The sequence below is a fragment of the Cavia porcellus genome, unplaced genomic scaffold (assembly GCF_034190915.1).
Source record: "Cavia porcellus strain 051 isolate PalLab524CR breed Dunkin Hartley unplaced genomic scaffold, mCavPor4.1 scaffold_1, whole genome shotgun sequence".
NCBI lineage: Eukaryota > Metazoa > Chordata > Mammalia > Rodentia > Caviidae > Cavia > Cavia porcellus.
In genome coordinates, this window is record NW_026947484.1 from 153334598 (window position 1) to 153359262 (window position 24665).

At 43.9% G+C, this 24665-nt stretch overlaps 1 protein-coding gene across 1 annotated transcript in view; it reads right to left on the bottom strand.

Moving 5' to 3' along the window:
- Positions 1-18595, bottom strand: part of Gipc2 (GIPC PDZ domain containing family member 2) — a 69356-nt gene extending 50761 nt beyond the window's left edge. The window contains exon 1 of the mRNA XM_063257867.1: positions 18050-18595. Within this exon, the coding sequence (XP_063113937.1) occupies positions 18050-18580 (531 nt within the window). The 5' untranslated portion in view covers positions 18581-18595. The remainder of the gene's footprint in view (positions 1-18049) is intronic.
- Between the last annotated feature and the right edge of the window lie 6070 nt (positions 18596-24665).

Below are 24665 nucleotides of genomic sequence, written 5' to 3' on the forward strand. Positions count from 1 at the left end.
AGATGGATATCAGGGTACACACGGAACTCCCGGGTCGGGGTGTGAGTTTCACAAAGTACAGTGAGATGGCACCGAGCCAACCACGACATACTAAAATCAGACTCTACACTTCGACAGGAACCTGGAGGTCACACCGTGCCTGTGCCATCTCCACTCAGTCCCCCAGTGCAGGACCTACCTTCCCCACACAGCCACCCCACCCCACCCTTGTCTGCGGCTCCCAGGTGACAGCACCTAGAATGGCTCGATTTCCTGCTCTGCCCATGCAGAGTAACAGCTGCGTGACCATCACCTCACGTCTGCCCGCCTCATCACACACACCCGTCATCCTCTCCCACTGAGAAGGGCCAGCCGAGTCCCCCTTCTCCTCCTGCGACACCCGACACCGCACTTTGCTCGGTTTATACCTGAACAGCATTTCAAGGCCACATCTGCCTGCCCCCTTAATACGACACACCTGCACGCTGGGACATGTCGTCCTCATTTTGTGCCTGAGAAAATGGTGGAAATGAACACCGCAAGCGCGTGTCCCTGGCACAATGGAAACCAAGAGCTGGTGGGCAGCGCTGGCTTAACTCACACCAGGCCCTGGGTTCCATTTCTGGCAGCAAATACAAAGAAATGAAAGGGACAGTGGGAGTGTGGTGGACAAAAGGTACTGGACACAATATGTAAACTTTTTAACAGACATTACAGTAAATTAAAGAAGTTCATGGCAAGGCGTCTTGCAGCACAGAGAAATGACTGAGTTGTACAACGTGTATGGCTCCTCACTGTACAGTGAAATCAGACACGCTCTGAAGCGTGTGGATGCTAAGTATCTGGACTGCCATCGCCAGTACCCATCCTCCGGGGAGAGGCCAGGGGCTCGTCCCGTCCGCCCCGCTCCTTTAGAGCCGTAAGGCCCCATAGAAGGTTAATGCGAACCTTGCACTCTTTTCTCATTGTCACGTTAACAGAAGTGAAATTCATTTAATTTCCAGCTTAATGGCATAATCCAGTATAACCACAATATTACTGACTCAGTATATAATCAATATAAAAATATTAAGACAGTTTATAATTTTATGTTAATTGGTTTATAGTATTTGAGGATTTTTTTGACTCAACTATGTAGTTGAGGCTGGCCTTGAATTTATTACATAGCCCAAGCTGGCATTGAACTCACAGCAATCCTCCTGCCTCAACCTCCTGAGTGGTGGAATTACAGGTGTCTACCATCATGACAGGGAGCTTCTTAAACTGCATGAATTTACAGAATACAGTAGGCTTTGCTCCTCTTTTAATGTCATAGCTAGGATAAATTTCATTTTCCCGCATATATTATAATTATCCATCCATTTTGAGTTGTTGTTGACAGATAACTCACAAATGGTCTTTTTGCTTTGCGTATACATTTTAGTTGCTACTTTCCTTGGACTCTTATTACACAGGTGATGATTCGTCTCTGAAACTCATGTGGCAAGGGTGCTAGCAGTCTGAACTATTGGGCAGAGCCGCTGACATAAATTAATTCTGCCTTTTTTTCCCTCTGATGACACTGTTTGGACCCCAGATGTACACCCTGTGAATAGTGCTAAACAGTGTATCTTAGTGCACCCAAAGCATTAAGGAGTCTCTCTAAAAACACATTACTTAGCTGCAGGAAGTCCATTCCAACTTTCTTTTGTTCAGTGTTTTCCTTAAACAGGAACTGGTGTGTCCCAAAGATTCTACATGTTCCAAAGATATCTGGGGAAAATGTGATGGGCTGGTGCAGCTGGAGTTACATTACCTGGTGATGCGATGCTGAACACAAGCGAGTGACAGTCACCTCGTGTGCTCGCCTACAGAGCGGAACTAGTAAATGTTTTCACAAGCCTGGTTCCTATAGCTCAGTCTTCCCACAAACCTTGCTGGTCTTATGCTTCATCTCAAATAGTTAACAGAAGCAAAAATAAATATGTGAAATTCATGTAATTTACACTTTGATGGCATAACCAAGTATAACCACAATATTATTGATTCAGTATATAATCACCATAGGAATATATAGGCATCTAAGGAATATCAACCAATCATCATGGAAAATAAGAAAAGAGAAACTGCACAACAGTAAAACTGGTAATTAACCAAAGCTTCCATCCATCTGGAATTACTGACACATCTCTACAAATTACAAAACACTTAGACTATGTTTCCCTTGTGTGACTAAGGTTTTATCTGGGTTATCCTTATTATCTACATTTCAAGATAAGTAAAATACATTATTTTACCTCCATCTGGCTAATTGCCCTTAAAATAGCAAAAATTATACAACCTGAAACTAAGAACAAATTATTGGGAGGGAAAAATTATTCACTTAGCCTGGTGCTGGAACACAAGTATCAGGGACAGAATTACATTGCTCAAACCTCTTACAGCTGGGCACAGTGGCACACGCCTGTGACTGCTGTAAATGTAAGGGCAACCTGGGCTACAGTAGTAGATTCAAGACCAACCTGAACTACACAGTGAGACCCTGTCTCAAAAGAAAAAAAGAAATATGTGTCTCATATGTGCATATTCAGGCTTGTCTATGAAATGTAAGAGATTTCCATGCTCAGTCCTGAATCTAAGGTCACATTTGATTTTGTACATGCAAATATTCCAAAATTCAGGTAACCAAAATCTGGAAACCCAAGCACTTCTGGTTCTGAGCGTTTCAGATAAGATATATTGAACCTGCATTTTTGTTTGTTGGTTTAGGTGTTTTTGTTTTTTGGTTTGCTTCTTTATTTTGGTGCTGGGGATTGAATCCAGGCTCTTGCTCAGGCTAAGTACATACTCAGCATTGAGCTACATCCCCAGCCATTTCATTTTGAGACACGGTCTCACTAAATTGTTAAGACCGAGCTCAAACTTGTGATCCTCCTGCCTCAGCTTCCTGCAGTGCTGGGATTACAGGTATGTGTCACCACATCTGGCTGCTTCTGATTTTTTATAGTTTAGAAGACAATGATTTATACCAAGAAAATGGTTTGTATAGGGCCATATCAGGAGAGTCACTTCATGTCTGAGGACAGCTTGGGCTACTCAGGGAGACCATCTTTAATAAAACACCTGCAAGCTCTTTTCCCTGCAGTGCTTCTCCCTAAGGTACTGTCATTTCCAGTGCACTCACTCATCTAATCCTTGTGAGCCAGGCTTGCAGGGAGCCATCACTCTGCCTTTCACAGAAAAGAAAATCAGCTCAAGCCCAGAAAGTTACTTATCTCAGGTCATGTGGCCAGTTCAGGACAGATCCATAACCAGAAGTCAGACTTTAGGGTTCTGGTTTTCCCAAGATAGGCAGGTACTATGCAAGTAAGCAATACCCAGTCCTGTGGGCTTTTCTCACCCACGGAAATGTAGCTGTGAGGTAAAAATATGCTGAGCTTTGAACTGAAGTCTCCCAGAACAGAGCTGATACAGTTTTATGCTCTATACTGACCAAATTTAGTAGTCACTTAATAAATCATCCATTTCCTGAAAAGAGCAAAACAGCTTGCTAAAGCAAGATATTTGATACTCTAAGGCAGGAGGATCTGAGGCAGGAGGATCACAAGTTTGAGCTCGGTCTTAACAATTTAGTGAGACCGTGTCTCAAAATGAAATGGCTGGGGATGTAGCTCAATGCTGAGTATGTACTCTAAAATTCTCTAAATGAACTCTAAATGAACTCTAAAATTCAAAAATACTAGATGGCTTAACAAATGGCAAAAATAGCCAGGCATGGTGGCACACACCTGCTTCAGCATTTGAGAGGCTGAAGCAGGAGGATTGCTGCAAGTTTGAGAACAGCCTGGGTTACACAGTGAGTTCAAAGCCAAGCTGAACTGCACAGTGAGACCCTGTCTCAAAAACAAACATATATATATATATATATATATATATATATATATATAAACTGAATTACTGGAAATACTTTTTAAAACATTTCTTCCAGTTTAAAAATATCTTAAATTGACTAGTTAATTCATTTATTTGTATCATTAAACAATCACTTTAAACCTCATACTTATTATAACATGAGCTCTCTCTAAGATTTGGTCTAAACTCTACTGTGCTACATGCATACAGTGCTTTGCCTTAACCTTGTATTTCACTAGCATCATCCAGAAATGGGTGTCACCACTCGGAAAAGACAGAAACCTGGCCGAAAGACAGATATGTGGAAACCCGATACCAAGGGCTCTATTTAGACCTCATGAGAGTATTGTACAAAGCCCTGCCTCGAACTGGGGAGAACTTTCTATAAATGACTCACTTCTAAATTAGCTGCCCTGGGTCAGCAGTGTTAAGCCTTAAATAAAAGGTCAATCACTCTTTGCACGCTTTCTTCTCTGGTGTAGCTCTTTTTTTACCCAGTGTTTTTAATAACTATAATCATATGATGAAAGAATTCCATCCCAACAAGACACAGTCAAATTTATATTTTTAATCTACCCAGTGACTTCCCAGAATAACCAAAGGAATGGTGTTTTTTCTAATGAAATCTAACCAAGGCAATTATGTATCCAAGAAAATCAAAATCACCAAGCAATTCTTAAGAACACCCCAAAAAAGGTTAAAGGAATACAAATAGATTTTCGCCTTGCCTGTGTGGACACAACCCAGACACTAAACGAACAAGTGAGATAAATCAAATGTCTAGCGCTATATATATATCACCCTTTCCACAATATTCTTGCAGCCAAAGAGATATCTGAGCTTATCCTGGTCTAATAATGCTGAAGGTTAAACGCCAATTTTAAAGCCATCATAAATCACTCCTATTCCTCCCCGTCAGGAGCTGCCTCAAATTTTCCGGCTTTCTGAATCACTTGTCTTCTTTACAGCTTCCTCCTGTTTGATATTAAAGATAGTACAAAACCTAAAATGGGCAAGGAGAGTGTGGAACAGAAAATGTTTGATATCCTGAAACACCAGAGTGGTTTATAAAACATAATTGATATCATAAGCTGTAATTATTAGCAAAGAGATGTGTGAATTAAGCTTTCTAGTTAACACGTATAAAATTCAATGTGTGTGTTTTTTATTTTTTGGCTTTTGTTTGTTTGTTTCATTTTGTTTTTTGAGACAGGATCTCACCATATAGTTTAGACTGGCCTTGAACTCCCAGTGATCCTCCTGCCTCAGCCTCCTAAGTGCTGGGATTACAGATGTGCACCAACTATCTGCAATTTGTATAAGATGTCCACTCAACCTCAACAGGATTCTTAAAACTTTCAAGTCTGTTTGGCACAAGGTTCATGTTCCGATTATCCCAGGATGCTGATTCACAGCCCTTTCTATGACATGTCTGAAGATCATGTAGTATTTTAATGTCACCTACACCAGGGGTAATGAAGAATTCAAGGGAAATCCATAAAGGGGAATTTATGACCACTCCAGGCACCTGGATTACATTAGGAAATAGGCCAGGTGGAGGTGGTACACACCTGTGTCTATAGCACTTGGCTGAGGCAGGAGGATCTCTGTGAATTCAAGGCCAGCCTGAACTGCATAGCAAGACTCGACCTCAAAAAATAAATAGATAAATAAAAATATAAATGAATGAATGAATAAGTAAATAAATAAATGGCAGCTAGAGAGCATAAGAAAACACTTCCAGCCTAGGGCTGATGGGAATGAACCCACCAAGGGGAGTGAGGGGGTTGTCCCTGACTGACCCACGTGAGGATTCTTCTAGGCTGGAGGCTGCTCCATTCAGACCCTCCTCCCTGCTGAGGGACTCGGGCAGGAAAAGAGAAGGGACAGTGGTTCACTCCCACCCCTGCCCCCTCCGCTCTCTTCGCGCCAGCGTCACAGCCGCTCGGCCCACCAGAGGCTCCCGGAATGGGCCAAGGTAGAGGGCAGAGGACGAGACGGGGCAGGAGGCCCGGGGAAGCTGGCAGGCGAACGCAGCTTCCGTCCTCAGCTCCTGGGCAGGTGTCGCCACAGGGCGAGAGGGCCCAGACCCGTGCAAGCCCCCGGAGCACCTACCCCGGGATCCTCCTCCCTGCCCAGAGCGCCTCCAGCGCGCAGGTGCCATCGTCAGGTGTGCGGCACCTGGGGCGGGCGTCCTGCCCTGCCCAGCTGCAAGGCAGTCATCAGGATGACCCCCGGGATCCAGGAATCCCAGAGGCGCGCTCAGGGACGCCCCTCTCCCTGCCTGAAGGGTCTGGGCTTGGAAGGGAAGCCTCTGGCCACCGGTGCCGTCGCATTTCCTGATGCACTGAAGCATATTGTCCTGTGAGGGTGGCGAGTGGGCAGGGCGTGGGATCAAAGGAAGTCATGATTCTGTGTAGAGGACCGGCAGAGGTGCAGTTCCTCCCCCACGCTCGGTTCCTGAAATAACCTTCCCCACGCGCCCCAGGCCGGGCCTCTGTGGGAGAAAACATCGGAGACCAGGACTGGCGCAGGATTACCGAGATCCTAGGAAGCTGCAAATGTGGGGCGTGGTGCAAGACGGCTCCCCACGCGCAGTGGGAGAAGGCTGCAGGGTATCAGAGACCAGTTCTGATGCAGGTACTCTGTGTGCCTAGAAATACGATGCAAAGAAGGACGTGTATTGGAAAAGCTGGTTTGGTTTAGGGAAAATAAGCATAGGTGAAAAGCAAAGATAAGTCAGAATAAATAGGCACATTTAACATTTCTGAAGTTTCCCAGGGCTCCCTCTGTGGACTGAAACGTTTGATCATGTTCCACAAGATCCTATTGAAGACACCCTCAGCCGGAAGAGTCCAGATTGGCTACTGCAACACACAATATACCACACTGGGAGGGTTCTGTGTGAGGCTCAAGTGTAGAGATTTGCTTTTAAATTTGTCTTCCATAGTCTCTGGATTTAGGCAAAGGGCAGAAAAACGAAAATGCCACAGGTCTAGAATAGAACAAGGAAAAATTGCAAAAATAGTAAGCACTGTCTCATGTCCTAACTTTTCTTGATTGAGGGACAGTGACCATTTGTTGAATCACTTGCTAGATATCTAACGCTCTATTTCATGTAATGCTCTCACCAATCCCAAAGCCAAATGTTACCTGTGAGACATGCTCGGCCAGATGGTGGCCTTCCCAAAACCAAGCCAGGATGCGCCACCTTTGCCTATAACGCATCTTCCAGGAAACCAAGCCTTTCTGTCAAGCCAGCCTGACCCCCTCCTCTGTCCCAGGACTTCATTATCCTATCCAGAGCCACAGCACCCAGAACACTTGGAGATACTGCAAAAGCTTGAAGCATCACAAATGTCACCAAGCACATGTCCTCCTGCATACGACAATGCTGCAAAATGGAGCCTCGAACTATGGGATAAGCACAGTAGGCAAGTTGGCTCCTGCCTACACGGTGTGGAAAGCCAGCTGCCGAGGCAGAAGGCAGGACGGGCTGAAATGCTGTGAGGCTTTTCTGGTTTCCATAGCAATGATGAGATGATGAGACTCCATTGGCTGTGGAGGAAACAGGAAAGGGGTTTGAGACCACCCATGGTGGGGAACTGTGCCCCATTTCACTTGAAGGTCCAATGTTCTACCAGACATTTGCTCTAGAAGACAGAAAACACTGCTTACTGTATTTAAGCCTGATTCCGTGTTAGCGGGAAAGTGTTTTTACTTCTGAAACTTCCTGCACTGCAATTACCACATAAATCAAGGGAAGACTGTACTTTCTGTAGGTTCAGGGCAGAACTTTACCAAGAGTTGTTCATCATTTCAGAAAATCAAGTCACAGTCAGCAATGCTGCTTATAGGACTCAGATTCTTAACATTTAGTATGCCTATCACTCTGTTCCTGTTGTGCTACATTACAGTAACTCTCAGAACACTTATAAAATTAGTCAGCCCTTATTTAAAAGTGTCACATAGTAACCAGATATGAGGGTACAAGTCTGTGATCCCAGCACTCTGGGAGGCTGAGGCAGGAGGATCACAAGTTCACTGGATCATAGTCTAAGCAACACTGTGTCTCAAAATTCAAAATTTCTTTAAAAATTGGGAATGTAGCTCAGTGTGAACGCCCTTTGGTCAATCTCCAATAAACAGGCAGGGGGAGAGGGTGTTCCACAAATTAAAACAAAAGAGGCATTAATATTCAGTTGAATATTGTCCTATTTTCACTATTTTTTAATCCAAAATTTTTTATTCTAAATCAACACACAAGCAACTGACTGGTTCATTATGTCTTCTAGGATGGTTTTCCAAATATTGAAATACTGAACTCTACATTTGGTTTTTGTTTGTTTGTTTTTAGTACCAGGTATCAAACTCACGACCTCTCACTTACCAGGTAAGCACTTAAACCGTTGAGCTAAATCCCCAGCCTCTATATCTGTTTCTAACTTTGGAATGAAGAGCTATGTCCAGTTTTAAATGATGTGTACAGACAAGAAATGCTGCAGCCTTTGATTCGAAGTAGTAAAGGTGCTTGATGCTACACTGGTTTTCAGAGAACTCTGGGTAGGAGGTCAGAGTCACTGTGTCAAGGAGACAGCAAGGTGCAGACATGCCCAGGTAAGGGTCAAAGCCCTCCCTCTGTGCTCTTTGACTTGAGTAATCTGCTTGTCCCTGAGTTCCAGGTACCTCGCCCATAGATTACAGGGAGGCTGGGCTCTGGCGGGAACAGTCCCTTTAAGTAAGTGGTGACACAGGTATTCAACCATAATTCTCTTCTCCTCCATTCTCAAGATTCACTTCCCTCCCCTACCCACCTTTACAGGGAGACAGGAAACCCATCCAGGAAGCACAGGCAAGGAGAAAGGAAGTGCCAAGAATCAGTATCACACCCAGAGATGACTGTTAGGCTCAGATGCAAGAAGCTGAGGCCAGGAGGGCTGGCTGTGACTCTGGCCCTGGATCACCAAGGGCTTAGCGTCCGCAGTGGTCACAAAATTACCACTCCATAAACCGACATGTAAGTCATTTGAAGAATGATCACAGAATTATCATTTCCTCAACTTTGCCACTATGCCTCTGTCCAGGGGCACTCACACTATAGTTTAGGAAACTGTGGCTGTTACAGAACGAGATGGAGAGCTTGGATTTCAGCCATTAAAAAAAAAAAATTGGGCAACCCTCTACATGGGCTTTGTCTCCAGGAGATTTTCATGTATGTGGCAAATACACTTTCTGAATGCTTGAGTTCGTAAGCCCGTTGCCCCTTTTTATCACAAATGAACTCTGCCTGTGTAAGTGTGTGTATGCGCGACAGCTCTCACTATTGAGTTGTTCCAGCTGCCGTGAGCTCACCACAGTCTTCCTGCCCCACCTTCCCTAGAGCTAGGATTACAGCGTGTACCATCAACCTGGTGACTGACAAACTGTGAGGTCTCTTCTTGCTGAGGAAAAGCCACAGGACCTTCCTGATACTAGTTTGTCCAAGCTTCTACTTCCTACGCCACATTTTAATCACCAGGCCTCGGAACACTCAGCACACCCTAAATAGCAGAGCTGCAATTCGTAAAGTGAGTGACACAAGCCTGTTTCTTGGATCTCAAGCCAGAGAAGCAGTGGCAACTGCCCATAAACTTTCACAGGGTGTCCTCTGTCCTCTGTCTATCTCGGTAAGCATCGGCACCAAGAGTATTTCTTACTTTTCCTTGAACAATTAGTTTCAAATATAATTCTTGGAGCGAGGTGCTGCCTGTGATCCCAGAACTCAGGAGGCTAAGGTAGGAGGGTTACAGCAAGCTTAAAGCCAGCTCTGGGCTACATAGTGAGAACCTGTTTCAAAAAACAAAACAAAACAAAAGGTATGGGGAAGATAATACCCACACAGATATATACATACGGTCACACATACTTAAAGTCATGGAGAATTTTCTGGAAAGACAGTCAAGAAAGAGGCCAGAGCAAATGCTTCCAGGGAAAGAATAAGGGAACCGTGGCTCTAGGTGACCCACGTATTTTGGGATTTTTATCATGCACACCCATTACTTTTTCTATTAAAATATAATGTCATTTACTACGGTGCCCACTGTAGCATCCTGTTTTATAGAGATATTTCTGTGAAGAGCTCCAGAGCATGCATGAAGCACAAAGTAAGGGAGCAATCACTTCCCCAGATGCCACTTGACCACCGCAGGGGCCTGTCACAGATGGAAGAGGAAGAGCTGACAGGCAGGGTGTGACAGAAGCCAGGGGACGGGACAGGACAGTGGCGGAAAACTGTAGGAGACGGATTGCTGCTGCCACATCTAAAAAGTTCTGGGGCAACTACACCGCCATGCGAAATGGGCACACTTTAGATTTGATGTCAGAAAAGCAGAAAACACATCTCAAATTCTAAAACACCTTTCTTGCAGGTTTATATTACTATGTCTGACAGCACTATATGCATGAAATTCTACTTCCTAAAGTTCCCTGAGTTCAGAAACATTTTATCTGCACTCTTTTATTTCTCTCTAATTGACAGAAGCTGCTATCACCACTTCAGTTTCAAATTCTCTGTTCAGCACTTCTCTAACAAGAAAGAAGTAAGCCCCACCTGACTATTTAAATCACACAGGAAATCCACCAATTCCAGGACGTCAATGGCCCATCCATTCATGAAGCCCTGTTACCGTGGCTTTTGTAAATCCTTCAATATCCTGTCCCTAAGAGATGCTCGAAGAGTTCAGGTGAATGTCCAAGCCATGGAAGAGCACTCAGGCAGGCAGGGACCTTGGAATAATCCAGAGGCACCCAGACACACTCGCCCCCATAGGTGACAGCCTGGCACCCGAGGCTCTCAGGGAAACTATTAAAACTTACAGTGTCACTGGTGGGATTGTAACCTAGTACAGGCACCATGAAATCAGTATGCAGCATCTTCAAAACTAAGTCTGGATTATACCATTTGATCGGCTGTTCCCCTTCTAGATGCCTTCACAAAACAGTTAAAGGCATCGTATTACAGTGGTACATGCACACCCATGTTTATAGCAGCACAATTCATAACTGCTAATTTTTTCTGTTTGTTTTTTTGTTTGAGATAGGGCCTTGCTATGTAGTACAGGCTGATCTTGAACTTCCTTATGTAACCCAGACTGGCCTCAAATTCAAGGGATCCTCCTGGCTTAGCCTCCTGAGTTCTGGGATTACAGGAATTCACTACCACACCCAGCTCATAACACCTCAATTTTGGAGACAGCCTATATGGCCACTGACAGATGAATGAATAAAGAAAATATGGTATTCATACACCATGGAGTACTACTTTGCCATAAGAAGGATAAACTTGAGGCATTTGTAGGAAAATGGACACATCTTGAGATCATAATATTACGTGAAATAATTCAGACACATAAATTTAAATATCATCTGGTCTGGCTTATATGAGAAACTATATATATATATTAAGGCCAGCCTAAACTACTGAACTACATAGCAAAACCCTGCCTCAAAAAAGAAAGAAACAAAGAAAGACCAACTCCCAACCCCCCTCTTTTCTTGGGGGGGGTGTTTGTTTCTCCAGGTACTGGAGGTGAGGGGTTGCTGCATACAACTCAGTGAATTCCTGGGTATTTCTGTAATCCCAGTCTTCTGGGAGGCTGAAGCAGAAAGATCAGAAGTTTCAGCTGAACGGGACAACCTGAATGTTTAGCAATTTAGTGAGACCCTGTCTCAAAATAAAAAATAAACAGGAACAAAACAATACTCAGTGCAGAAGCCTCAGGTTCAATCCTCGGTTCCGATTCCCCAGAAAACCTTTATGCAAAAGATACACAAGTCTGAGGATTATTTTATTCAACTGATTCTTTCTTTCTTTTCTTGTCCGTGTGTAGCACATAGTGTCTACATTCCCCGTGGGAAGTTGGTACCTATACATAACACATCTCCAAGCATGTTCCAGGCACTGCGCTAGACCCTTGGGTCTGCATCAGTAAAATGAAAAGAAAAAAATTCTTGCCATTCTGGAGCTTCTAGAGACAGACAGGTGGAGGACACAGACAATAGACAGTCAGTGATCTCCTGGCTTTGAGTACAGACAGACATACAGAATAGCGAGCAGATGCTGTGCATCAAGACAGAGGGTCAAGTCAGCCTCACTGGGAGCCTCGGAGCCAGTTCTGGAGAAAGAGGCTCAGTGCCATGATAGCAGAGCAAAAGCCCTCGGCTTCCCCTGAGGGATGACCAGGGGCTGGAGCTGCTGGGACAGAAGAGAGAGTGACCTAGGGGCTGGGGATTTAGCTCAGCGGCATAAGCGCCTGCCTTGCAAGCAGGCAGTCGTGAGTTCGATCCCCGGTACCGATAAAAAAGGAAAAAGACAAAAAAAAAAAAAAAAAGAGAGAGTGACCTGCAGAGGGAATAAGGCCAGAAGCCCATCAAGGATTTGGATTTTGATCCAAGCAAAATGGGGAAGTCAGGAGGGTTCTGAGCAGAGAACGAGATGAAAACAGCATCTCAGCAGAGACAGAGCTCTGGAGGGGGGGTCCAGGAGAAATAGCGGGGTAAGGCTAGCAAAGAGGAGAGCGACAGAGAGCACCCAGAGGTTATGTGGGAAGGGCTCTGTTACAGTTTGTGTCTGGATGTCCCCCAAAGCCTCATGTATTCTGAGAGTTTTTTCGGAGGTGGCTAAATCTAGAGTGTTCGATTCACTCCTAGTGCAATGCTGGGATTAAGGGTGCTGGCACTAAAGATGAGAGACTGCTGGATCAATCCACCAATGGGATTGGCAGCACCTTAATCCCACTAGACTGGATACAAGGACAGAAAAGAGGCTTGTTTCCCCCTCCTCTTCTCTCGTTGCTTTTGCTGTCTGCCACGCCACCCTGCCTTGGAGCCAGCCGATCATGGACTGAAACCTCTACAAACTTTTCCTCCTTAACTTCAGGTGTCGAGTATTTTGTCTGAGCAACAGAAGAAAAGTAACACAGGCACCAAGAGATGAGCAGAGAAGGGGAGAGAAAGGGAAGAGGCTGCCTCTCAGATCTATGCCAACTTCCCCAAGGAGCCTAGGCATTAGGTACTGCAAACAGGTACCAACCAGAAAAAAGGTTAGTTAGTCCATTTTAAGAGAAATAATAGCATGCTTGTGAATACAGGGCATTAGGCTTTGAAAATCACACTTCTTACCAGGCACAGCTATTCAGGAGGCTGAAGCAGGAGGATCACTGCTAGGAATTCAAGGCCTAGGAATTCAAGGCCAGCCCCCATAAAATAGTGAGACAGTCTCAAAACAGCAACACCAGCAACAAATAACAACACCTGCTTTTTCTGCTTCTCAATGGCAATGCTTAAAATAGCTACTTCATATGGCAGAAGAGAGAATGAATCACAGAAATGATGCATTTATTCATTCAGTGAATTATTTGGTATCTATTACCACACAAACTGATACAGATAGAACATTTCTAATTCAAAATTCAAAATGCTCCAAAATCTAACACTCTTTTTTGAGACAGGTTCTCACTATGTAGTCCTTGAACTCAGTCATCCTCCTGCCTCAATCTTCCGAGTGCTGGGATTACAGGCATGCACTACCATGCCCAGCCATCCAGACATAATATCATAAGTTAGAAAGCAAATTTCACACCTGACCCAATGTGCTGAGGGGAAGTCAAAATGCAGGCCTCCAAAAAATGTTGAAAAATTACCCCTAGGCTACGTGAATAAGGGACATGTAAAACCTAAAGGAATTCTGTGTTTGTATCTGGGTGCCACCTCCAAGACATTTCACTGTTTATCTGCAGATGTTCCTAAATCAAGAACAATGTGAAACCCAACACACTCAGATCCCAAGCACACCGGATCCATAATAACCAAAGGAAGTAACAGCTAATTGCTGAATTGCATAAAGAAAGCAAGTCTCTGTTTCCAGTTACTGCACCTGAAAAGCTTCTGATGTGTTTCTTTAAAAAGCTTTCAAATCCATCTCTTCCTACACTCTCTTCTTACACCACAGATTTCATTTAGAACATGTCACGACACAGGCACCTCGCCAAGCAATCAGAGCAGTCAAATATTCAAAAGGCCCCTTCAATAAGATTGATGACTGTGCTCAACATCTCTACGCAATAGTCATAAATGACTCAACTTTTTATATAACCTCAAGGTTTTCAAAGATGGCATTCAATTTTCTGGAAAAGGGTCCCTGCATTTGCATTATGAGCTGTTTTTTGTTTTTTGTTTTAACAGATTAATTTACTTTCTTTTTCTTTTTACTCAATTGCTCATTTAGTTGTTTTGGAAAAGAGATGTCAAATACAAGGGTTTCTTGCATAATTGACCATCTGTTTCAATGTAACAACTCTTTTTTTTTTTTTTTTTTTTTTTTTTTGAGACAAGGTCTCATTATGTACTTCAGGCTGGGCTTGAACTCCTCATGTAGCCTAGGCTGGCCTCAAACTCACAGCATTCCCCCTGCCCCAACCTCTCAAGTGCTGGGATTATAGGTGTGCACCACTACACCCAGTTTGTTCTTTTTTAACCAGTGTTTGGTTGTATAATCGAGGCTTGGCTTGCACTCACTGTATATCCCTGGCTAGCCTCAAACTCAGATCCTCCTGCCTCAGCCTCCCAAATGCAGGGATTATAAGCATGCACTTCACACCCAGCTAGTATATCTTTTTTAATTTTTTTATTTTAAAGAGAATAAAGTCAATCAAAATAAAACCATGAAAGTAAAACAGGACTTCAAAACAAGATAAAAAATCAACAATGGTTACCATAATATATTTTGTTATCTTCAAAACAGCTGCCCATAGCATCAGACATAATAAAATCAAATAAAACAAAACAAAACAAAGAAAATGATACGGGGCTTCAAAACAAGATAATAAGAAATTAACAATGGCTATCTTCAAAATAGCTGTCCAGACTATTAGACACAGGCATATAAAACTAACCGAGTTGCTTATTTCTGTTGTTACTTTTTCAGAAATTTCAGGTTTGTGATCTCTAATTTCTACTCTGTGTGTGTCTCCTGAACTTGTTCTGTGTGGGCTACAGGTCTGAGACTGTATTTTGCTCCATTATTTTGACATTTTCCTGTGTTCCTCCAAATTAGCCCATTTCTACATTCCAGGTGCTTCCTGCATGGGCTGCTGATCCCTCAGTGTAGAGGACTGGACCAGTCACCTGGTTTCCTCCCATCCGGGGTTCCTGGAGGTGGAGAGGCACAGGGTGGTGGTTCACCCATGCTGCTCCGATGGCGATGGCAGAACCTTGGGGCATGGCTTCTTCGGCTACACTGGGCTCTCAGGACCTCACTGGCTTCTTCAGCTACACTGGGCTCTCAGGACCTCACTGGCCCATAGGCTGGGCACTTGTACCCTAAATCTTTAATGATTTAAGGCTTCATCAACTTCATCCTTCAAGAACCATGAAATAGCTAAAATCCAAACTGTGAGTTTCACAACAGCATCTTTTGGAGGCGATACATATTTTTTTGTGGTTTATGAGGAAAACCATTTGTTTAAACAAATGTTTTCCAAAACAGTGTGATGGTACAAGTTTATAATCTCAGCCCTCAAGAAGCTGAGTCAAGAGGATCACCTCAAATTCAAGGCCAGCTGGGCTACATAATGAGTTTAAAGCCAGCCTGCACTACATCAAGAAACCTTGTCTCAAAACAAATCCCAAAACAGAAATAAATCTCAGCTCTGTAAACTTATGACCCAGAGATTCTGGGTAGGCTGCTTAATTTCTCAAGGTTTCACTTTGCCCAACTATAAAAGGAAGAGAGTCCTGGTAGGGACAAAGCAAGCACACTGTTGGCAACACACCTGGCAGGATTGTGGGCACCTGATGGCCCTGGAAGTCCACCTGAGTCTGCTCCATTGGACACCAGTCCTTTGCTGTTTCCTGGTGAAGAATGTGGCTCCCACAGAACACCGTTTATATCCCTACAGCCAGCTCTCATGAAAAGGCAGGACTTCCGAGTTAGCTCCAGAGTTAGCGTCCATTCAGTCCTCGCCAGGAGAAATCTTTATCCCCCTATGTGGGGAGAATGGGGAGGAGATGGAATCTCCCCAGTGTGAACTGAATTTTAACATCTAACTTCTGCTCCAAAGTCAGCTACCGAGACATTTAAGACGTACTAAGTAACCATGACCGATGACCGACCCTTTATCCTGCAACTACTTATTAACTCTTTTGAATTCAGATAGAAAACTTGCATTGATATTGGTGACATGCATAACTGTGCTAGGAACACACATGGGAGCTATAAAAACTATTTATGACCTTGACATTGTCCATCAAAACACATGATTTCATTATCTTGGAATTTTATCTTGCAAGTCAGCATGTGGAAACTGAAAACATTGAACATGGCTGCCAAGACATTTCTAAGAGACTGGGAAAATTGGGAAGCAACACAGCTCCACAGAATTTGTGAGGTGAGAGTAATTGAGTTTAAATCCAGATTGTGCCACTTACTCTGTATGGTTTGGTTTTGTTTTGGTTTTTTTTTTTGGGGGGGGGGTCATTTTGTTTTGTTTACTGTGTGTAATTTTAGAAGAATTCTGAATCCCAAAGCCACAGCAACCTGTCTGGGAAGCAAAGATATTAATAATAATTCTTTCTTCTTGAACGAATTAAATGGATGTAATAAAATCATGTCTCAGAATAATGTTGTATCTAAACGATGGGCAAACCTGTTAATGTAAAACCCCAGGCCCTGGTCACGGGACAGATATTGAAGGTTGTCAGCTAACAAGCTCACCAGCTTAGAAATCACAAGCTCCAAGTTTAAAAACCAACCCTGCTTTCTTTTTGCAAGCTTTATGACCTTGGCCAAGGCCCAGTCTCTTTGCATCCCAGCCCCTCATTTAACTGTTAGGTGTTAATAATATTAATTGCAATTTATGAAGCACGAAGTGTATACCAGGCAATCTGCCAGCTCTCTGTACCAACTCGAGTCTTCACAGTGGATAGCCTTATCTTTCTGGAGGGCTGAAGCAAGATCATTAAACTTGTTCAAAGCCATGCTGGTATGATGTAAATGGTAGAATTTGTATCCACATTTGAGTTTATCCACATTCAAGTTTATTCATGGATCACCTAGCTCACTTAGAGAAGGTTAAAGTGCTTATTCCTTCCAAAGTGATTTTCTAATTAAGAAAGGAGTGTTTTATTAATTGAAAAGTCCTATGCAAACGAAGTATTGTCAGTACCTAAGTCAGTAAATAACGCACAAAATGAGTTTGTGATTGGCTCGTTAGTGCCCTCTGAAAGAACAAACAGTTACACTTTAAGCTCTCTTTCATCTCTTCTTGGAATTCTGCTTTGACTTCAACTTCACTTGAACAACCCTGGTAAACACAGATTTAAAGAACTCAAGTAACAGACATCCAGAGACCACCCTAGGCCCCTGTGCACTCCCGGGAAATCCAGGACACAGAATCTTGGCCTTTTCTTCGCAATGTGAACCAAACAGTTTGTAGGGCCCATCTCTGATCACCTGTGTCAGATCTCTTGGGTAACCACAAAATGGTCACATAAAACTCCTCATAAACCAGCACTTGGTGATCACACCCACGTCAAACTCCAACTCCAGGCACGCAATCTAATTAAATTTCTCAATCTCTCTCTAGAGGATAGGATGTGAACGTTAAGGCTGATCTAACCCATGAAAACTGCTCACTAGCCCCGTGTAGTTAACTATGATTCTATTATTTAAAACAGTCCCCTTTGGTCACAGCTCAGCTTCCTAAACTCCTAGCAACACTCCCAAAGGGTTTCTGGTGTTGGGCTGGAAATGAGGGCGACAGTGGGCCTTGCTCTGGTGCCCCAGAAGGGGCCTCAACTCCCCCGCACCCCGCACCCTGCCCCGCACCTGCAGAGACAACAAAGTCCAGGTAGGTCCAGGTAGGGACCAGGGAGCTCCGTCACCAGCCAGACCCTGGCTCCGGAGGGCTCAGCTGCGACGGATGCATCTGTGACGCCTGAGCAAGCTCGGAAATATCGCCTGCCCGGCTTCCGAGGCTGAGGTGAGGCTGGACCTGGCAGTCCGGGGACAGTCACTTCCTCCATCTGGGACTGCCCTGTTCGCCTCCCATCACCTCGCGGGACCTGACCCGACGGACCCCTCCCTGCAAGCCCTGGTTTTGGGGCTCAGGCCCCCCATCCCTGGCCGACCTGGGAGCCTCACCTCGGAGGGCGGGAGGTCGAAGGCGGCCGCAATCTGCGCGTACAGCTCGGCCACGCTGGCGAAGCCCTGCACGCGGCCCGTGGGGCTGCCGTGCGCCAGCTGCGCGTGGAAGATGAGCGGGGGCGGCGGCGCGGGCGGCCCGGGCGGCCCGGGGGGCGGCTCGGCCCCCACCAGCCTGGCCGCCTCGTTGCCCTTGGTCTTCCTCTTGCCGAGCCGCCGCAGGGGCATCCTGCCTGGCCGAGGGCGTGGGGCCGCCTGCGCCTCCGGGGCCACCTGCGCCGCCGTGGACTTTGCGCCCGGGCCGCGCAGGTACAGCGCCCGCGGCCAATGGCGGGGCCACCTCCTCTCCGGGTCCTCCTCCTGGGGAGCGGCCGCCCGAGCCCGGGCCACTTCCTCCTGGCAATGGGAGGACACTTGGACCCGCGGCCAGCTCCCTCTCCTGGAGTGAAAGGTAACCTGGCTCAGGAGGTGGGGGACACCTGGGCCCGGGCAGCCACGCTCCTGCCGTCCCTCGCGGTGCATCTGCAACATCCCCGCTTTGCTCCCAGCTCCTACCGACTCCTTATGCTAAAAGTTAAAGGCCAAGGAAGCGGGGCTCACGCTTGACGCCTCAGCCCTGCATGAGCTTCCCTGCACTGTGCTTTCCAGAAATCCGATTGAGCCACGCGCTTTTTGTGCCCCGAGGGCTAAACCTTCGGAGACCGGGATGCTTTTTGCAGGTTTTTAAAATTTTTATTTATTTTTATTGGTAATGTTTACATGCCACGCGGGGAGTTGATGCATAGACCAAACACATCTTAACGCTTTTTACGTCCTCTCCGTCTCTCCCTCCTTCCTCCACGTCTCCTTCCCATTTGCAAAAGCCGGCTCTCCCTGTGGGAGTTCGTGATATAAATAGAGCTCAACCTGTACCGGCCTTCCGGCTCCTACACCCTGCAGTGCCAAATGGGAGGCAGAGTCCTGTAACCTCGGTGTAATTAGTGCTGAGGGAGGGGAGAAGAAACACAAGATAAGTAGAAGGAGGCTAGGAAAGCCTAAGTAAAAACTGTGCTTTTAAAAAGACTGCAGCTGAGCCTGGCATGGAGGCGCATGCGCGCAACCCAAGTTCTAAAGGGCTGAGGCAGGAGGATCACTGAGAGTTGCAGTTCAGCCTCAAAGGCTACACCGTGAGTTCAAGGCCAACCTGAGCTACAAAGCGGGAACCTGTCTCAAAAGAAGGAAAAGGGGGCTGGAGATTTAGCTCAGTGGCATAAGCGCCTACCTTGTAAGCAGGTAGTCGTGAGTTCGATCCCCAGATGTTAAGTGTTAAGTGACCACCAAAAAGGTCGGGAAGCAAAATACATGTGTTGTCTGTGTAAGCAACATGTGTGTAAGGAACAAGGTGCTATCATGTGTGCAGACTGCCTTAGGTGTGATAGTTGCAGTAAAGTTTTTTTTTTGTAAAGTGTTATTTCTATTTTAATTGCAATTCATAAAGGAATTTATTTGTGTTGTTCTTCTTTAGACTTAGTACCAAAAACTGTCAGTGTAGAAAATTTTGATCTTTATATACAATAAATACTAAAAATTCAATACTTTTTCCTGTAGTATTTTTTTCTGTTAAGTACTCATTGTTTAATATACTAAATCTTATAAAATTAAAATTGATAACTCATCAATAGAAATATTCTAAATAAACTTGAGTCTGACAGACCCGTTTTTGTACCTGTGACAAAATTATTCTTAAGCCGCAAAAAATCACCAAATGTGACTGACTCCCCAGTCTAGCTAACTTGTATTCATAAGGGTATCCAACTGCATTGACTATTTCATTCTTCAATTGTTCCTCTCTTTTGGTTTGTTTTCCCCCACCCCATGAACTGCGCTCTCGGAGGTACTTCTCTGAATGATACATCGGCTCTTTTGGTTTCACGGACATTACTGATCACCAGATTGATAGCACCATCCAATGGGATGGGGAGTGCTGCACAGAAAACTCAAACTGAGACTCCCCAAAACTGACCTCTCTCTTCCTCCCAGATGTGTTTCTTCACTCCCTGTGTTTTGGCTCGAGAAGATGAACCCTGTGCGCTCAGGAGCCTGGGTCAGATGTCCCTGGGTCACTATACCAACCTTCTTCCTTTCTCCGTCTCTCAAATCAGTTCAGCCCTCAGATCCATGTTTCTTACTTGTTAGCAGATGTCCTGGAGAAGGAGAGAGGAGTCTGAATTCTTTAAAAGAACTTTAAAGTCCATGTTTTGTGCTTCTGTGTCTTCAAAAGAACACTGCACACATTTCAGTTCATACAAAGCACTGATGCTGCCCCAGCATCCCAGGCTTCGGTTTAACATGGTGCTTACTTGGTCTTGGGCTAAAGAGAAAAGTAAAGAAAATCTATGTAAATGGTGCGTTCCTGTCTAATGAAAGAGAGGTGAGAGTGTTGTTACTGGGTTCTGGGGTGCTGGGCACTCCAACTAGGTCCTTTCTGGGTTCTTCTTGCCTTGACAAAGAATTGCATAAAATAAGAGCAATTATCTTGAGTTTTATGTGTATTAAAGATGATCCCTTGCAGAATGTGGTCCAATTAACGTAGAAAAAGTATTGTACCCTGCAGGGTAAGAGCTCACCACTCTTTTTTTGGCTGCCGCGCCTGGCCACAGGTCTGCAGAGGAGGAGCTGGGCAGATCTGGGGTGCCCTCACTGGCCTCTCTGCGTGTCTGGAGGACTCTGGATTTCTGCGCCCAGACTGCTGGAATTCCCTCAGGCTTCCAGGTGCAGTGAAGGAGAGAGGTGGGTTTAAGGCTTCCACATCAGCCTCCCCATTCCCGGCTTCATTTGGAGACCTGCTGAGCTCCCAATAGGTGGGCTGGCCCACACTACCAGCCTAGCCCAGCCTGTTTAGCTGCCGCGTCTGGCCACAGGTCTGCAGAGGAGGAGCTGGGCAGATCTGGGGTGCCCTCACTGGCCTCTCTGCGTGTCTGGAGGACTGTGGATATCTCTGCAACCAGGGAGGGTCCACAGGTTCCTGAAGCACTGCGGCCTGTGGTGAGTACCCTAACCCGGCTGCGATTGAAGAACTGTGGAGCTTCCAAGGGGCAGGTGGGCGCACAGTGTCCCTGAGGCCCAGCTTGTCTGGAACTGCGGAGTTCTGAGCAGGCAGAGGAGGGCCACTGGTTCTGTAGGCCTAATGGCTTGGAGTAGCGCGGCGCCAGAGTCCCAGTAGCTCCAAACATAGAAGGGGATTTTCAACAGATCCTGAGGAAGCTTTCAAGTAACACTTGAAACACAGAAATATAGGAAAATGACAAAACGAAAGACCAAATTACAACCTCAAACCTCCAGCCCATCTCAAGAAACCCTAGGAGCGATGTATATAGAAGAAAATATATCCCATCCACCTCATATATCGGACACAATAGCCACTGAAATTGACAAGCAACTCCAGGAAGCTTTAAAGAAATTCAAACTCGAAATAATCTCCCAGATAAAAGAAGAAATGATAAAAGAAATGAAAGAGATTCTAAATATATCTAAAGAAAACACAGATAAAAAATTGGAGGAACTAAACAAAAAGATAGAATCCCTAGACGAGCAATATAAGAAACAAACAGAATACATAATGCAGATGCACAGAGATATACAGGAAATAAAAAACTCCACTGAAAGTTGTAAAAACCGCCTTAATGAAAGTGAAGATAGAATTTCAGACCTTGAAGACAGGATTGCAGCTAGTGAACAGGAAAGGAAAGATCTTTTGAAAATAACAAGGAACCAGGAAACAACAATTCAACAACTGCAAGACGATGCAAAGAAGAATAACATAAGAATGATAGGGATTAATGAAAGAGAGGGAGACAACATGAAGGATGTCAGGAGGATATTTAGAGAAGTAATAGCTGAAAATTTCCCAAGCATGAGATCAGAAACTGACATCAGGATCAGTGAAGCATATAGAACTCCAAACAGTCATAACCAAAATAAAACTACACCCAGACATATAATAGTCACCATCCCAGAAATCCAACACAAGAATAGATTATTAAAAGCTGTCAGAGAGAAAAGACAAATCACTTATAAAGGAAAACCTATCAGAATCACAGCAGACTTCTCAGCACAAACGATAAAGTCAAGAAGAGCATGGAGTGAAGTATTCCAGATCCTAAAGCAAAATGATTTCCAACCAAGACTGATATATCCTGCAAAACTATCATTCAAAATAGATGGTGCAATACGATACTTCCATGACAAAGAACAGCTGAAGAACTTCATGAACACCAAACCAACCCTGCAAAAAATATTGAAAGACAGTTTAGATACACAAAGGAAAAAACCACTAAGCAAAGCAAATAATTAAACAGAACCGAAAGATAAAGATGCAACAGCAGAGAGATAACATTCCTACAATTAACCAGCATTTAACAGTAATAACCATTAATGTAAATGGTCTCAATGCACCAATCAAAAGAAACAGACTAGCAGAATGGATCAAGAAACAAAATCCAACCATATGCTGTTTACAGGAAACCCATCTAACCCAGAAAGATACTCACAGACTGAAAGTCAAAGGATGGAAAACAATTCTTCATGCAGCAGGAATCCAAAAAAAAGGCAGGAGTAGCCATTCTGTTTGCAGACAACGTGAACTTTAAACCAACAATGACCATAAAGGACAAAGAAGGTCACTACATACTCGTAAGGGGAAAACTCCAAGAGGAAGAGATAACTATCTTAAATATATACGCACCAAACTCCAGAGCACCCAGTTATATAAAACAATTATTAACAGAAATGAAAACTCAAATTATCAGTAACACAATTGTAACAGGAGACCTTAATACACCACTGACACCAAGGGACAGATCGACCAGACAGAAAATGAGCAAAGAAATAACAGAACTGAATCACACCTGTGAACAAATGGGTTTGATAGACATATACAGAATGTTCCACCCAACAACATCAGAATACACATTCTTCTCAGCAGTACATGGATCATTTTCTAAAATAGATCATATATTAGCTCACAGAACATATTTAAGCAAATGCAAAAGAGTTGAAATCATCCCTTGCATATTATCGGATCATAGTGCTCTGAAATTAGAAATTAATGACAAAGGATACTGCAAAAATTCCGCAAACACATGGAAACTAAATAACACACTCTTGAGTAATCAGTGGGTCACAGAAGAAATTAAAGAAGAAATTAAACAATACCTAAAAGAAAATGAAAATGCAGATACAACTTACCGGAATCTGTGGGATGCAATGAAAGCCGTTCTGAGAGGAAAATTTATTGCACTGAGTTCCCACATCAGGAAAACAGAACGAATACAAGTAAATAACTTGATGCTACACCTCAAACAGCTAGAAAAAGAAGAGCAAGTCAAGCCCAAAGCCAAAAGAAGAGAGGAAATTATAAGAATCAGAGCAGAAATCAATGCAATAGAGACTAAGAAAACAATCCAAAGAATCAACGAATCAAAGAGTTGGTTCTTTGAAAGAATAAATAAAATCGATAAGCCCCTAGCCAACCTTATTAAAAAAAGGAAAGAAAAAGCTCAAATTCATGCAATAAGAAATGAAAAAGGAGAAATCACTACAGACCCAATAGAAATACAGAGGATCATCAACACCTATTTCGAAAACCTCTACTCTCAAAAGTTTGATAACACAGAAGAAATAGACAGATTCTTAGAAGCATATGAACTACCAAAGCTAGATCAAGAGGATATAAAACTGTTGAATAACCCAATCTCTGATAATGAAATTGAGAATGTAATTGGGTCCTTGCCCACCAAGAAGAGCCCAGGCCCAGATGGATTCACTGCAGAATTCTACAAGAAATATAAAGAAGACCTAATGCCGACACTCCTCAAACTATTCAATGAAATTGAAAGGGAAGCAATCCTTCCTAAGTCATTCCTGGAAGCAAATATTACTCTAGTACCAAAACCTGAGAAAGACCCAACTATAAAAGAGAACTATAGACCGATCTCCCTAATGAACACAGATGCAAAAATCCTCAATAAAATATTGGCAAATAGGATCCAGCAAATCATCAAGAAGATTATACACCATGACCAGGTGGGATTCATCCCAGGAATGCAAGGATGGTTCAACATACGCAAATCAATAAATGTAATCCACCATATCAATAAAGCCAAAAATAAGAATCACATGATCATCTCTATAGATGCAGAAAAAGCCTTCGATAAGGTCCAACACTTATTCATGATAAGAACTTTACAGAAAATTGGAATAAATGGTCTTTACCTCAATATAATAAAGGCCATTTATGACAAACCAACAGCCAGCATCATACTAAATGGCCAAAAATTGAAAGCCTTTACTTTAAAATCGGGTACAAGACAAGGATGTCCTTTATCACCACTCCTATTTAATATAGTACTGGAAGTACTAGCCAGAGCAATTAGGCAAGAAAGAGAAATAAAAGGGGTAAAGATAGGAAAAGAAGAAGTTAAATTATCATTGTTTGCAGATGACATGATACTCTACATAGAAGACCCCCTAAACTCCATTGAAATACTCTTAGATACAATAAATAAATTCAGTAATGTGGCTGGATACAAAATCAATACTCAGAAATCAATAGCATTCCTATACACGAACAACAAAA